The sequence below is a fragment of the Aedes albopictus genome, chromosome 2 (genome assembly GCF_035046485.1).
Source record: "Aedes albopictus strain Foshan chromosome 2, AalbF5, whole genome shotgun sequence".
Taxonomy (NCBI): domain Eukaryota; kingdom Metazoa; phylum Arthropoda; class Insecta; order Diptera; family Culicidae; genus Aedes; species Aedes albopictus.
The window spans coordinates 335,944,946-335,960,215 of record NC_085137.1 but is presented as its reverse complement, the minus strand read 5'-3'; the positions used below and the strand labels follow the sequence as shown (position 1 = coordinate 335,960,215).

Below are 15,270 nucleotides of genomic sequence, written 5' to 3'. Positions count from 1 at the left end.
TATGATAGAATTCGCTAGGTAGCGAACAAGTGTGAAAATTTTTATAGAAGGTGAAATTAGGCAAGTAGGCCATGTATTGAACGAATACATCGAATGCGTGAAACTTCTGCCGTGCGACCTGTGCTTTTAAACAGATCGGCTTGGTTGGTAGTTTTCATACCACCTTTCACGCATTCGATGTATTCGTTCAATACATGGCCTACTTGCCTAATTTCACCTTCTATAAAAATTTTCACACTTGTTCGCTACCTAGCGAATTCTATCATATCTATCATTTCATTATCCACTTTGATCTCTACTCCCTTATACTATGAGTAGAAAGAGACCGATATAGCCACAAAATCATCAAGTTATTAATAGAATACGGTCGATAAATCAGCATATGATATGAAAAGTTAAGGTGAAACATAAAAAAATCCCATTGTAATTTTGCATACAAACTTTAGATGCACAAATATAACGAACGAAACATCAAACCAAGCCGCACTTGTTTAATCTGACTTTGCTCACTTGCAAAAAGAAGCAGTTTTTCCAAATCGAGCGCATTTGTTTACGATTTTTTAAGATTGGTGCTCTCGAAAACGTGAGTAGGGGTCCAAAACGGCCACTGCGGCAGCCATATTTGTATTTTCTGATGTTTCTCCTTAATCGGTTGATTCCACCAGCGGGTAATCGATCAGCTTTTTAGCGCAAATCGTCATTTGATTTTTCAGATTTAGGTCCTTGAAAATTCGGGATGTGGCTGCGGAAAAAGGTATCTTTGATTTAGCTACAATTCATGTCCAGCTGTATCTCGCCTACATACATGAAGGACTAACCGGTAACTGTTTGTATCGAGAAAGACATCAATCAGGATTTACATATATGCCTACATATATTTACTCTAGTTTTTCGACTGTAAGGCTTCCATTTCATCTGGATTATTTCCAACAAATATTTTTCAAAAATATGAGTGAGCATAAGTACAAACAAAGATTGTAGTAATTTCGGAGCAGTGCCAACTATGTCTCTTACCCCCCGGTGTCTACACCAAGCAGCAGCACCACTCATGAAGCCCTACAACTCGCGAGGCCCAAGGTGTCAATGGTGGAGTTGAACAGGAAGGTCATCGAGCTGCACGAATACGAAAAAGGCCGTAACAACGTGCACAGTGAGATTAAGCAAAGGGTGTCGAGCCTCAGGTATGCCGTGTTGGAAGCTGACCGCGAGCACACAGTGTTGCGTAAGAGCGCTGAGACTGCTGAAAAGGCTTTGAAACTGGCTTTGGAGCAGATTGTGGCGGTGGAAGCATCAACAGAGTTACAGGAGACGCCGAAAGGACGCAGAAAAAAGAGCTCGAACAAGCGGGATAGAGCAACACCAGGCGAGGAGGAACGCCCGAAGAAGACAAAGAATGTTCAAGGTAGCGAGGTCTCGAGCAACGAGAGAGCCAACAGCGATTGGAACGTCGTCAAAAATCGCAAGGAGAAGAAGAAAAATCAGCCCAAAAAGGAGGAATCGAAAGGTAATAATCGGATCGAAACAGGTAGAAAGCCGGCTCGAGACGAAAGGAGATCCAAAGAGAACAGGCAAGAACGCCGTCTGCCTCATCGAGAGAGACACATGAGAGACGCTCTGCTGGTCAAGGCAAACGACAAACAGTCGTACGCAGTAATCCTCAAGAAAGTCCGAGAGGATCCGGAGTTGACGGAACTGGGTGAGAACGTGGTGAGAACCAGGCACACTCAGCAAGGAGATATGATCTTTGAGCTGAAGAAGGATCCGACGATAAAAAGTTCTGCCTACCAAGAGCAGTTCGCCAAGTTATTGGTCGTGAACTGAAGACGCAATGCGAATTGGGAGAAGAGGTTCTAATGATCCGTCTGACGAAGGGGTACCAAGGCACACAAACAGCGATGATTCGACTGTCGGTACCTGCGGCTAGCAAATTGTTGAAGGTAGGCAAGGTACGAGTTGGAAGTTCGGTGTGCCCGCTGAGGGTCGCCGCCCGAATAGCAAGGAGTGACCGCAAACGGGTGTTGAGATGCTTCAAGTGCATGGGCTTTGGACACATGTCGGCCAACTGCAAAGGCCCAGACAGATCTGAACAATGCAGAAAATGCGGAGAGAAGGGACACTTTGCGAAGGACTGCTCGCAAGCGCCAAAGTGCATGCTCTGCACAACGGAAGAAGGAAACGTCCATTCGACGACTGGATACAAGTGCCCTGCATATAAGAAGGCGATCGTAGGCCAATAGTAATGGAGATAATGCAGATCAACCTGAATCATTGTGATACCGCAACTGTTGAGGCAGTCAACAACGGAAGCAAAGTGCGACGTTGCGATTATTGCAGAGCCATACCGAGTTCCTCTCGGTAACAACAACTGGGTGACAGATAGCACGGGAACGGCTGCTATACAAGTGATGGGAAGATTTCCTATTCAGGAAGTGATTGCAAGCACGTACGAAGCTTTCGTAATCGCCAAAATCAACGGTATTTTCAAATGCAGCTGCTATGCACCCCCAAGGTGGACAGCAGAGAAATTCGATCGGATGCTGGAGGAGTTAGCCGACAAGCTGGTTGGACGTAGGTCAGTACTGATCGGCGGAGACTTCAATGCGTGGGCCGTGGAGTGGGGTAGCACGCTAACCAACGCAAGAGGTCACAGCCTGCTGGAAGCACTAGCGAGGTTGGAGGTACAACCCAAGTAACAATTTTGATTCTATTTAGTTTTATTTGTTTTTATGACAGTTTTATCGGAACATTACATATTGATCTGATCTTATCGAAATTTCAGCTAACTATTCTTCATCAATTTGTGGTTTCAAGAACACCTCCAAGAATACTTGAGAATCAATCCATAAAACCATAAACACTACAAGAACTGTTGAACTTATTTTTGGTTTTATAAGGCTCTCGTAGTTATCTTCAATCAACCAATCTTGAGCAAGTGCAACTGTCCTCGCATAAGAACAGTTTGATACATGAAAAATATAAAAAACTCAAGCCAGAGCCGTAGCGTGCCGTTGGCCAGGTTGGCCCCCGCCAAGGGCGCCTGCCTCGGAGGGGCGCCGAAAAGGCATAAGGCTAAAAGCAAACAAAAAAAATGTTATCACGATTTCACTGTTCAAAGTATCTATGATTAACTAAAAAACTATCAGTAAGTTTTTATTTTTATTTCCTGAAAACAAATTAAATATTTTAGGAACTCCCAATAAATTTCATCAGATCTTTCTTCGGAATTTCTTGCTAGGTTTCTTTCAAAAACGCTTTCTGAAATTCTTCTAGGGATTTCTTTGAAAAAATCTTAAAGAATTTCTCCTGAAATTCTTTCGGAAACTTCTTCAGGAGTCCTCTGAAAAAAAAAAAACAAATCAGAAGTTGTTCTGGAGATTTATCTCGACATTTCTCGAAGGATTCCCTTAGAAGTTCCTCCTGGGAGGCTTAAGGAAGTAATCTAAGAAATTATTGAGAAATTATTGCAAAGATTCTTCCGGATGTTTCTCCAAGGATTTTATTAGATTACCTTTCACAAAAAATAAAAAAAAAACTTCTGCAGATATTCTTTCAAAACATCTTATTTTAGAGATAATTTTCTTCAAGTAAAGCCTGCGCACTTTAGAATCGGTACGCTTTCTACCGGCTGCAGATCAAAAACGGTTTAACCTAGAAAAAAATGTTGTAAGAAGCAAATGAAGCTTATTTATTGTGTTTTGTAGGAAAAATAAGAAAAAATCAGTTTTTATTTGTTCAAGATAAAATTTTGACCTGATTGTGAAATTCATGCCATTTTATTCTGCACAAACCAATGATCGTCAATATTTTCAAATTTCACAGCTTACGGGCTGATATTTCCGCAAGAAACGAAATTATACTCATCAAACATATGCTCAAAACAAGTTACGACATTAAAATTTTGACAAATATGGTTCACAAGACCATAATAAACTTATAGCCTTATTGGCCATTCACGCTATATTCAAAACATAATTTTACTCACACTAATTTTTTATGAAAAAATATTTCCTGAGATCGTTTTTTGGATTTAAAATTCCCCAATTCAAGTGGCCCAACTTAATTCATATCGAAACCTGGATTATTTTTGGAATTATTAGCAGTTTTCCCTCACAGTAGTCGGAAATTAACAGTCATAAGGCTAACTCCTCACAATAAGCCTAAAATAAGATAGTTTTCATGGATAAAACACTGAAAACCATATAGATTATGGAACTGTATATGTGATTCTATGATCACAAATAAAAAACTTCTGAGTAGATTCAGTTTTATTAACAAAAATCGTTAGATATTTCACGCCATCAAAACACATATAATGAATTTCGTCAGCAATAGTCCATACAGCTTTCGAGCCACGATTAATTATATTGTTCTGCATCAAATAATTGATTTCTTGTATACCAATACTAATCGTATAGTATCCTTCCCGTATGCGTATTTGCCGAACTAAAGCTTATGCGAAAATAACTTTTTTGACCTTAAATATCTATGCAAGTCTTTGATTTTCCATAAAACCTTTCAAAGGCTTACCATAGCTATATTGGAAATTTTAAAACACTTATGGAATATTTTACTCCCCTTAATCAACAATCATAAGGGGCTGTCCATAAACCACGTGGTCATGAGGGGGGGGGGGGTTCGGCCAATGACCATTTTGTATGGACGAATAAAAATTTTTGTATGGACTAATGACCACGCGGGGGGGGGGGGGTGTTGAAAAGTCCCAAAAAAATGACCACGTGGTTTATGGACAGCCCCTACCAAGAACTATTATATACTGCGTAATTGGTGGGTTTGATAATTATATATTCCTACACAAATCTTGAATCTGACAATGATTGGTTTTTGCTCAATGTGTGCACAAAAAACCGGCACTATTCATGAATTCAGATCAATAGTTCATCTAATAATATAAAAACAGCAAATTTTATACTTTTCCTACAATCTACAATAGATAAGCTTCAATTGCTTCTAACAACACTTTTTTCCAAGTGATTCCGTTTTTGAGCGGCAGCCGGTTGAAAGTGTACCGATTCTAAAGTGCGCAGGCTTTACACCTTCAGAAATTCCTCCACAGATTCCTCCAAAAATTTTTCTAGGGCTTGATACTTATATTTCTCAATACTTATTTCACTATTTTTCCTGGGTTTCTCCTGGATAATATTCAATAAATTTCTGAGGAATTTTTTATAAGGATTCTTCCGGAAATTCTTGTGAATATTTCTACAAAAACATATTTAAGGATTACGGATTAGGATTATGGATCTGCAATGGATTCCTATAGAAACTCCTGCAGATTCGTTTAGAAATCTCTGAAGCGATTCCTTCATAAATGTCTCTGAGAATTCCTTCAGAAATTCTTCCAGGATATTTATTTGGAAAACCATCGCTTAGAAAATATTTTTTCCAGGTATTCCGTTTGAAAGTCTGCCATTGGATTACTCTAGGTATGTCTTCATAAAACCTTCTACATGAAATTCTTCAGGCATTTCTTCAGAAACTGCTCCAGGAATTCTTCCAAGAATTTTTCCGTAAATTCCAATGGACATTCTTGCTGAATTTTTTTTTCGGGTTTCCATCAGGTATACCTCCGGATCTTCCTGCAGGAGTTACTACAGAGATTCTAGCACAATTTCGTTCAATGATTCAGCAGATTTTTTTTCCAGAGATTTTAACAGAAAGTCATATAGAGATTTCTTCAGGATTTCCTCCTGTTATTTCTCCATATCCATGATTCGTCTAATGTTTATTGAAAAATTTCTTCAAGATTTTCCAAGATATATTTTGATTGAAGAAACCTTTCGTTAATTTAATGGAAAATTCGGTTAAAACCAATTGAATAAATCATCGAAAATTTGTAAAATAGATCGTTTGAGGATTCCTGAAAACCTTTGGAACTCTATCAAGTGAAAAAAAAACACAGAAAATTAAAAAAAAAAGTGGAATTAGGTTCTTCGGAACACCAATTCTAAATAAAGAAACATTGAAAAAAGAAAATGAATTACCACATTTTTTTTTGTTAATTTACAATGATCAATTGTCGTGGGGCGCCAATCTGAATGCTTGCCAAGGGCGCCATGGGATCACGCTACGGCTAGCATCGTTTTTGCTCCGGTTTGACGTTTGCCCACTACCGCCACCTACTGAGTGGTTTGCGTAACACAGCTTGGTTAGCATTGGGCGATTATGTTTTCGTGACGATGATTTTGATCGCAAGTTGTTCCAAGTGATACGTCTGTTTGTCTGTGGTTTTACATTTATCGTTTGTCTCACAACTCGGTGATACAGCCGAGAGGTATAGTGCGTGCCTCTCAATCCGCGGACCAGAGTTCGAATCCAGTTCATTTTTTTACAAACATATGTTTTATCTCTCGGTTCGACTCTAGCGATTGCTAGCTCGACTTTATCTGTGATAGAAGACGTAAATTTGTGTCAAACGGGCCGCTCCTCTTATGTGCATCCAAGTGAACTTGAATTTACATGATTTTTTCTAAGAGTGCAGCTATATAAGTGCAGTATCGATAACGATTGGTTCAACTGGCAAAGAATAGCACTACGGACCGCCTCTTCCAGTGGTACACAGATAAAAATTATGAGATTTACACGTCATGTAAACTTCAGTTAAGTCATGTAAATTTACTGTTATGATGGTTTACATGATATATCATGTAAATTTGTGTTATATGTCATGTAAACACACAGAGTCATGCTGAATTACATGACAAATAATGGAAGTTTACATGATATTTCATGACTTTTACATGACATGCCATGTAAATTTCTGTGATTTCCCACGCTCCAATCATGTGCATCATATGTCACAGAATTTTACACTCTTTTTTCAATCTGTGTAGGATTCCAGTAGTCAGGTGACTTTTAATTCATGGTGTTAAGCAGCTTTATGCTTACCGTGCCAGGAATGAATGGTAAAGGGAGTGTAATAAAACCCATATTGCGCACGGGACCTGTAGACTACCAGGGTACCCTCCACAGTATTTTGCCCTTACTGCGCTTAACGGAGCAATAGCGCAGTGGACCTTGTGTTTGTCCCAGGCAATCAGCTGCCCTGCACAGATCGAAAAGATAGTGTAAATTTCTGTGACATATAATGCATATGATTGGAGCGTTTGATTCCACAGCAGTTTACATGATATGTCATGTAAATCTCAAGAAATATCATGTAAACTTCCATTATATGTCATGTAATTCAGCAAGACTCAGATTTTTTACATGACATATAACACAAATTTACATGAACTATCATGTAAACTATCATAACTGGAAGTTTACATGACTGAAATGAAGTTTACATGACGTGTAAACTTGATTATTTTTATCTGTGTGCTTATTCTCAAACTTGAGATTGTATGAGAGCGGGATTATGAAGATGACATTGATTAGTTTTAATTTTCATCTGTATGGTTTCACATAATGCGATTTACATAGTGTATTAATGTATTATGCACAGATCGAAAAAGAGTGTATAATTCTGTGACATATGATGCACATAATTGGAGCGTGGGATATCACAGAAGTTTACATGACATATCATGTAAAAGTCATAAAATGTCATGTAAACTTCCATTATATGTCATGTAATTCTGCATGACTCTGAATGTTTACATGACATATACCACAAATTTACATGATATGTCATGTAAACCATCGTAACAATAAGTTTACATGACTAAAATGAAGTTTACATGACATGTAAATGACATTATTTTTATCTGTGTGGGTATGATTGCTTTTGGCGTTTTACAATCGCTACCGATCTGGTTTTATTGCAGCTGTTCTTTTTTGTGCTGTGATTGTAACGAGAATAATCTTATCTTTGGGTAGTGGCTACGGTTAGGATAGCTCAGATCAATCTCTTTACTAATTTGGTTGAGGCCAACTTTCATTCACTGTCCATTGACACTCCTAGTAGTTTTGATGATGCCGTTGATACTACACAGATAAAAATAATGAGATTTACACGTCATGTAAACATCATTTTAGTCGTGTAAACTAAGTGTTATGGTGGTTTACATGATATATCATGTAAATTTGTGTTATATGTCATGTAAACACACAGAGTCATGCTGAATTACATGACATATAATGGAAGTTTACGTGATATTTTATGACTTTTACATGACATGTCATGTAAACTTCTGTGATATTCCACGCTCCAATCATGTGCATCATATTTCACAGAATTTTACACTCTTTTTTCGATCTGTGTACAACGTATTCCGCCATAGCACACAGATAAAAATAATGAGGTTCACACGTCATGTAAACTTCGTTTTGTCATGTTAATTTAGTGTTATGACAGTTTACATGATATATCATATAAATTTGTGTTATATGTCATCTAAATACTCAGAGTCATGCTGAATTACATGACATATAATGGAAGTTTACATGATATTTTATGACTTTTACATGATATGTTATGTAAACTTCTGTGAAATCCCACGCTCCAATCATGTGCATTATTAGAGTGTCCATCCCGGGACATCCCGGGACAAGAATTCCCGGGATTTGAGTTATTTCGGGATTTCTCGAATCCCGGGATATAATTTCAGAAATCCCGACAATCCCGGGAATCCCGGGATGAAGACAATGTGTGGCTAAAACTGCCAAATATCAAGGCAAAACTTTATCTTACCATTTTTACTTTTGAAATCTGACCGGTTTTCACTATACTTGAAAAATAAAGCAATAATTCATGATAAACTTGATATCATGCTATGCATTTAAGTATTTTTTTTCTATCATATTGGTTTCTTCAGGAGCGGCAAGAACAAACTGGACATAGCCCACATATCATATTGCATTGTGATGTTTGAAAACTTTATACCAAACTTTTACTATAATATTGAAATAATCTGACATTCTCAGAAGGAAATTCATAAATCTGAAAAACAAGCACAAAATCTTTGAAATTATTCAAAAACCGCAATTGCAAAAAGAGACCAAGCTTTTGTATTGAAATATTAAGAAACTAAGAATTCAAAAGGTTCCCTAAAGTTATAATGAAGTGCGATTTCTACAATGCATCAACAATACAAACATCATCCGTATTGATGTAATACAGATTATGATACTTATTTCTCTTAAAGTATTAGATATTGGTAGAAAATTCCTTGCAACATAACAAACGAACACTGATACTTTTATATTTCGTTTTTGACGTTTGTACATAAAATATATGGTAGTTCAGTACATTGTACACAAATTTTATAAAACTTCTTGCGATGGACACAAAAATAACCATGACTTTAAAAATAACATTTCAACTGCACAAAAGCAAAACAAATCAATTTTCTGGGTTTGATTGAAATTTTAAAAAATCCCGGGATCCCGGGATTTCCCGGGATTAGCTAAGTATTTTGTCCCGAATCCCGGGACACGAAAAATGGCCGGGAAATGGACACTCTATGCATTATATGTCACAGAAATTCACACTATCTTTTCCATCTGTGCAGCTTTTGAAGATGCTTGCCCTCTGCGGTCTGTGAAGATCACAAAAGGAACTTTGGTCTGGCTAACCTCAGGGAACAATGTAGAAATAGACAACGTTCGGCTGTATCGGAGGCTTTTATGTTGGCTTGTGAGGCTGCTGAACGTACCTTCATTTATACAAATGTTCCCAGTTTAAGTGAATCAAGTTGGTTGAACAAAGCCCTTGCTAAATCTAAGGATGTCCGAGTGAACGAACTTCGTTTGCTAAATTTCGTTTGGCAATTTCATTTCCGCTGATGAGCAAGTTTTGGAATATTTATTCAATGCATACTTGAGGAGTAGGGTGGGGCTAATTTTAAAAAATCTCAGGGATATGATTTCTCAAGTGGAAAGTGATCTACTAGTAGAAATAAGTGAGCTGTTTAAAAATGAGCGATTTCTGTTGATGTTTAGAGGTGGCGCAAAGCTTTTAAGTGAAATTTTTTGCTAGAGGAAATATTCAAAAAACATTTCAAATTTAATTACAAACATAACATATCTAGACTAAATCGGTGATTCTAGAACCCATTTGGGCCAAATTTACGCTCAAAATTGCGATATCTCTACTGTTTTCTGAGATATTAAAAAAGGAGGTTTTTTGAGTTGGATACCAAAATATGACATTTTTTTCTAATATCGCGGAAACCCTTTGCATCACCCCTAAATATCAACAGAAATCGCTTATTTTTGCACAGTTGCACTTATTTCGACCAGTAGATCACTTTCCACATGGGAAATCATATCCAGGAGGTTTTTTTTTCCAAAATTAGCCCCACCCTATTGAGGATATTACATTTTTTGATGATCCTGATGCCTTTCCTTGTTTCTATGCTTCTCTGGCTTCGAATTGGAGTATCATAACTTTAGAATCGATTGAGTGGACACTAAATAGCTTTCCTCCTTTCAAAGCTCCCGGAGCAGATGGAATATACCCTTTTTTGCTTCAGAAGGGGTTTGATTATTTCAAACATGTTTTGAAAAGATAACTACTTGTTTCAGTTTTGCTATAAGGTATATTCCTAAATCTTGGTGAGATATTACTGTAAAGTTTGTTCCGAAATAGTGAGTCTATATTCTTTTGGCATGCTTAGAACGCATTGTCATATATCACATCCGTAGTATTCATCTGGCCAATGTGCCTCTTCATGTGAGCCAACACGTTAATCCATCTGGAAAGTCCAATGAGACTCTTTTACACACGATTGTTTACGATATCGAGAAATAATTCACTTAGAAGCAATCTTGTTGAGGTGTTTTATTAGTTATCGAGAGTGCTTTTGAAAACATACCTTTCAATGCCATATTGGAAGCCACACGGAGCCAAACTTTTATTTTCGATACTCCTGTATAGTTTTGTTTTCAATCTAAATAGGGTATTGGTTCCCTTATTAAGCATGTGGCTCCCATTTTCATCCCACGAAAAACAAAGGATTGAAGCGCTGTTTCTTTTGTTTCTTATTTTTGTATTTTTTGTTAGAAGTGAGCACCCATGAAAACAAAAAGAACGGAGTCAATCGGTGCCGTAATCGCTTGTTTTCGAATAGGATGAAAATGGGAGCATGAGATTACTGATGGCACACATACCCTATAGCCGATTTTGCATTTAAGACATTCCTGAATAAATTTCACCAATGAAACGAGAGGGTATCAATAACGTCGTATGATCGATGATTCCCACCGCTAATTTGATTCTATCTTGACTGTCAGCAGCAATGGACAATGTTTGTCGTTTTATTTTAGCATGTTTATCTTCTGAAAAATTAATCCAATCGCATCATTTGGATGGAAACCGACAAGTGACGAACCTACCACAAAACCGGCTAGACGTCGGCCGGCTTGACCACCACAGGAATATCGCATCTTTTTCTGACGAATACCGACCAATGCGGTGATGTGAGAGAATGGAGAAAGAGAGAAATCACCAGCTTTGGACAATCCTTAGGTCGGATGATGGTTATTCTCTTTCCGAAGCCAAAAGAATATTTTAGGCAAGGAGGGTGAACTATCATGTTACGTTCCATGTTCACGTTAAATTCTATAAATAAATACTTATGAATCAACAAAAATCATAACTCACTGAAAACAACAACCCATTGAGCCCATCACTCCCCTGCTAAAGAGAAACAACTTTATCACACCCCGTTCGTTCCTTAGAGTAGCGAGTAGCTTCTTCGCTGATCTTCCCGCTGACCAGCAGCAGCGAGACCTAGGGTCGACACCAACGGAGCAAGAGCGAACAACACCCGGCGGTATAAAAACGTTGTAAGAAGATGGAGCATCTTTTAGTTCTCATTTGAATTTTCACCTGACCGCTATAATCACTGCCACGTTCTCGGGGATCGGTTTACGACGACGGATCGTTATCCGAGTGTGTTTTTCTTTTTCTTTCGACGCGAGTGAAATTGATGAACTGTGTATGTGTGTGGGCTGAGTGCTAAACCTCTGACAAGGGCGCGAAAAGTCTAATCGGCAAGGACTCGAGGAAGTGCGTGTGTTAGTTTTCAAGGAGCACGACATCAAGTATTGCAGTTGATTACATAAGGATAGCAAGGCAGTGCCGGCTGAGAGGGCGTGAAAAATGGTGAGTGTCGATCGGTATCGATGTTTTTTTTGCGCGACGCAATAAATGTCAGGAGTCATTGCGAAGGATTACACGCAAGGGTGGTCTGGTGCAGGATGAGTGATATGCTCATGTGAAGATTTGCATTGTAAGCGAGTGTGATTGATGGAAACAGGTATCGAGCGCAGATGGGCTACAATGTAGGATTTTTGCGGACCGATGGTAATAAATTTGATCTTGGTTATTGCCGTTATTCGGAACCCAAGCTGTAGTGATGGGTGATGTTGATTGAAGAGTGTACGAGAAGCTATTTGTCGATTTTATGATGCCTTCAGTAGCAGTTATCCATCGTGTTGTTTGCCAAGATGTTGAAAATTTCGTAAGATATTCAATAAAAATTAAAATAAAGAAGTTTATTTGTGCTACTGTGTCAACGTTCACCTGATTAGGCATTGCAATATTTCCTATAATGCTTTTAGTAATCTTAAATTTTCCGCGTTATGCTTTTTCCTCCAGTCTAGCTTCGATAAATAAGAATATTTTAAGTGTTTAATAGAATATTAATGTAAATTGGAGTAAATAAATATAATTAAAGTTTGCGATACACAAACAATATATATCGTCGTTGGGGGTGCTTGCTTAATAGGTTTTGCATCTTTGCATGAAAAAGTCCTTTGATAATTGGAATGTGATCTTTGGTAATGCATGCACAAAACCGTTATGTGTCCGACAATTTTTTTGCTTTTTTCTACACCGTGTATTTTAAATGGGTGCTGGGTACCCGGGTACCCTGTCGGCCACATAAGGGTTAAAGAAAACATGTATTTTATCATATATAATAACTTCGTAGAACATTTAAAAATTCCTAAGAATGTCTGAAAAAAGTTACAATGAAATAACTGATATTAAGGGGTCGTTTTCAGGAAATAACTTATATCTTTCAAAATGGAGCATATAGAACAAAAGTTCGTTCGGCAAGTTTTCTTATAATGATATTTCCTACAACTTTCCTGAAGACATCAGTATACTATATTCACATATGGTAAACACTGAATTTTCATCTCACTACTAGGTGAATTGTTCACAAAAGTAATACTTTCAAAAGAAGGGTTCTTGTCTATCAAACAACTTCTTGCAACAAACTTTTGTCCTATCTGCTCCGTTTTTAAAGATATGTTAACGACCCCTAAATATCAGTTTTTTCATTGTAACTTTTTTCAGACATTTTTAGGAATTTTCAAATGTTCTACAAACTTATTATATATGATAAAATGCATATTTTCTATAAAGACGACAAAGTTCTATCTTCAATACTTTTTGAGTTTTTTGAAAATTTTAGTTACGAACTAAAATATTTCATAGCTCAATTTTACTGTCAAGGAAGCAAGTGTCCAGCCTGAGTTGAAACAAAATTTACACCTATTATAAACTTTCATATTCAATTGAAAAATCTTGCCCCATTTTGCCTCTGTAAATGTCACAAACCCGTAAAAAAGGCTACTTTTCAAAATAAATTAGTAAATATATCAAAAACTGTCATAGATACAATGTTGCCGGCTTCAGAAGAAATACGTATTTTGTCATATTAAATAACTTTGTAGACCACTTGAAAATTCCCAAAAATTTCTGGAAAAAGTTACAATAAAAAAACTGATTTTAAGGGGCCATTCACAAATAATGGCCCATATCTCTAGAAATTGAGCAGATAGAGCAAAAGTTTGTTCGGCAAGTTTTCTCATAATGCCATTTTCTACAACTTTGCTGAAGACACTTATGATACTTAGTGATACTTCCAAAAGAAGGGCTTTGATATACCAAACAACTTCTTGGAAGACACCAAACCTCTAAAATCAATTTTTCATGTCCAAAACAATTTCGATCACGAAATTGGGCCTTTGGAAACAGTGTGCGTCTCATTACTACCCAGACGGATCAGGTCATGTTCGGTTCCGCCTACCAGCATGTACTTTGTTTTTGAGGCATTCACCACCAGTCCGACCTTTGCTGCTTCGTGTTTCAGGCAGGTGCACATGTGTACATGTTCAGCTGTACAGGTGTACATGTACAGCTCTGTCACCATTCCAAATGTCCTGGCGATAATGTCCATGTCATCCGCAAAACACACAAATTGACCGGATTTTGCGGCTGTTGAGCCCGGCTCACCGCATCACACCTTCCCGAGCGATGTTGAAGAGTAGGCATGAGAGTCCTTCACCTTGTCGTAGTCCCCGGCGAGATTCGAATGAACTAGATAGTTCACCAGTACATACGTAGTTTTGCACACCGTCCATCGTAGCTTTAATCAGTCTAGTCAGCTTCTCAGGAAAGCCGTTTTCGTCCATGATTTCCCATAGCTCAGCGCGGTCGATACTGTCGTATGCCGCTTTGAGGTCGATGAACAGGTGATGCGTTGGGACCTGGTATTCTCGGCATTTCTGGAGGATTTGCCGTATGGCGAAGATCTGGTCCGTTGTCGACCGGCCGCCGATGAAGCCACCTTGATAGCTTTCATCGAACTCATTCGTTTTAGGTGACGGGCGACGGAAGATAATCAGGGATAGCACTTTGTGGGCAGCATTCAAAATAGTGATCGCTCTGAAGTTCTCACATTCCAAATGGTCGCCTTTCTTGTGAATGGGGAAGATTACCACTCCTCCGGTAGCTGTTCGGATTCCCAGATCCTGAGTATCAGCCGGTGCAGACTGGAAGCCAACTTTTCTGGGCCGTATATGAAGAGTGAATTCAGATATATCGAAATCAATTGTTTATATTGACGTTGCTTGAGAACATTCATGTTGGAATTCGTTGACAGTATTGAAGTAGCCGATGTTGGTTATAGGCTGATATCATTCATACGAACTTTCTTCTCTCCTCGATAAATCATCAACTGCAGACGATACGAATCCTGAATTTTGAATATTCTGTTGAGCTCCAGTAAGGTTTCAGTAACTGCTGCTGTCGACAGTGCTAAGAAAAAACAAATACTCCCGCTACTTGAACAACATACGATACCGTTAATTGTTCAGTACCACCTTCAACAGATTCCACAAATGTTCAAACAAAGAGGACAACACGACAGGCTAAAAGTTCTAGGATTTGAGCGAACAATTCTTTATCCCTGAAGAAGGTCCCAAACCAGGACCGAAACGTCGGAGCGAAGAAATTGTAGTTCGCTTAATGATTAAATAAGACTGCCGAGTCAATACAAAACACTAAGGCCT

The 15,270-nt window shown here is 38.1% G+C and overlaps 2 protein-coding genes across 2 annotated transcripts in view; both read left to right on the top strand.

Annotated features, from left to right (window-relative positions):
- The first annotated feature begins 1,083 nt into the window (after nt 1–1,083).
- Nucleotides 1,084–11,755, top strand: LOC134286716 (uncharacterized). The gene is made up of 2 exons (XM_062848377.1): nt 1,084–1,643; nt 11,644–11,755. The coding sequence occupies exons 1-2, from the start codon at nt 1,084–1,086 to the stop codon at nt 11,753–11,755; spliced, it is 672 nt and encodes a 223-aa protein (XP_062704361.1).
- The window catches only part of LOC115253492 (mucin-2), a 55,840-nt gene continuing 52,212 nt past the window's right edge, over nt 11,643–15,270 (top strand). Inside the window, exon 1 of the mRNA XM_029874496.2 lies at nt 11,643–12,070. Within this exon, the coding sequence (XP_029730356.2) occupies nt 12,068–12,070 (3 nt within the window). The 5' untranslated portion in view covers nt 11,643–12,067. The remainder of the gene's footprint in view (nt 12,071–15,270) is intronic.

What these genes read in the sequence shown, in the direction of transcription:
- LOC134286716 (XM_062848377.1), top strand. Translation starts at nt 1,084, where the DNA reads ATGGTGGAGTTGAACAGGAAGGTCATCGAGCTGCACGAATACGAAAAA. An exon ending in AAGGCAAACGACAAACAGTC is followed by an intron (nt 1,644 to 11,643) that starts GTACGCAGTAAT and finishes TTCGTTCCTTAG; the next exon opens with AGTAGCGAGTAGCTTCTTCG.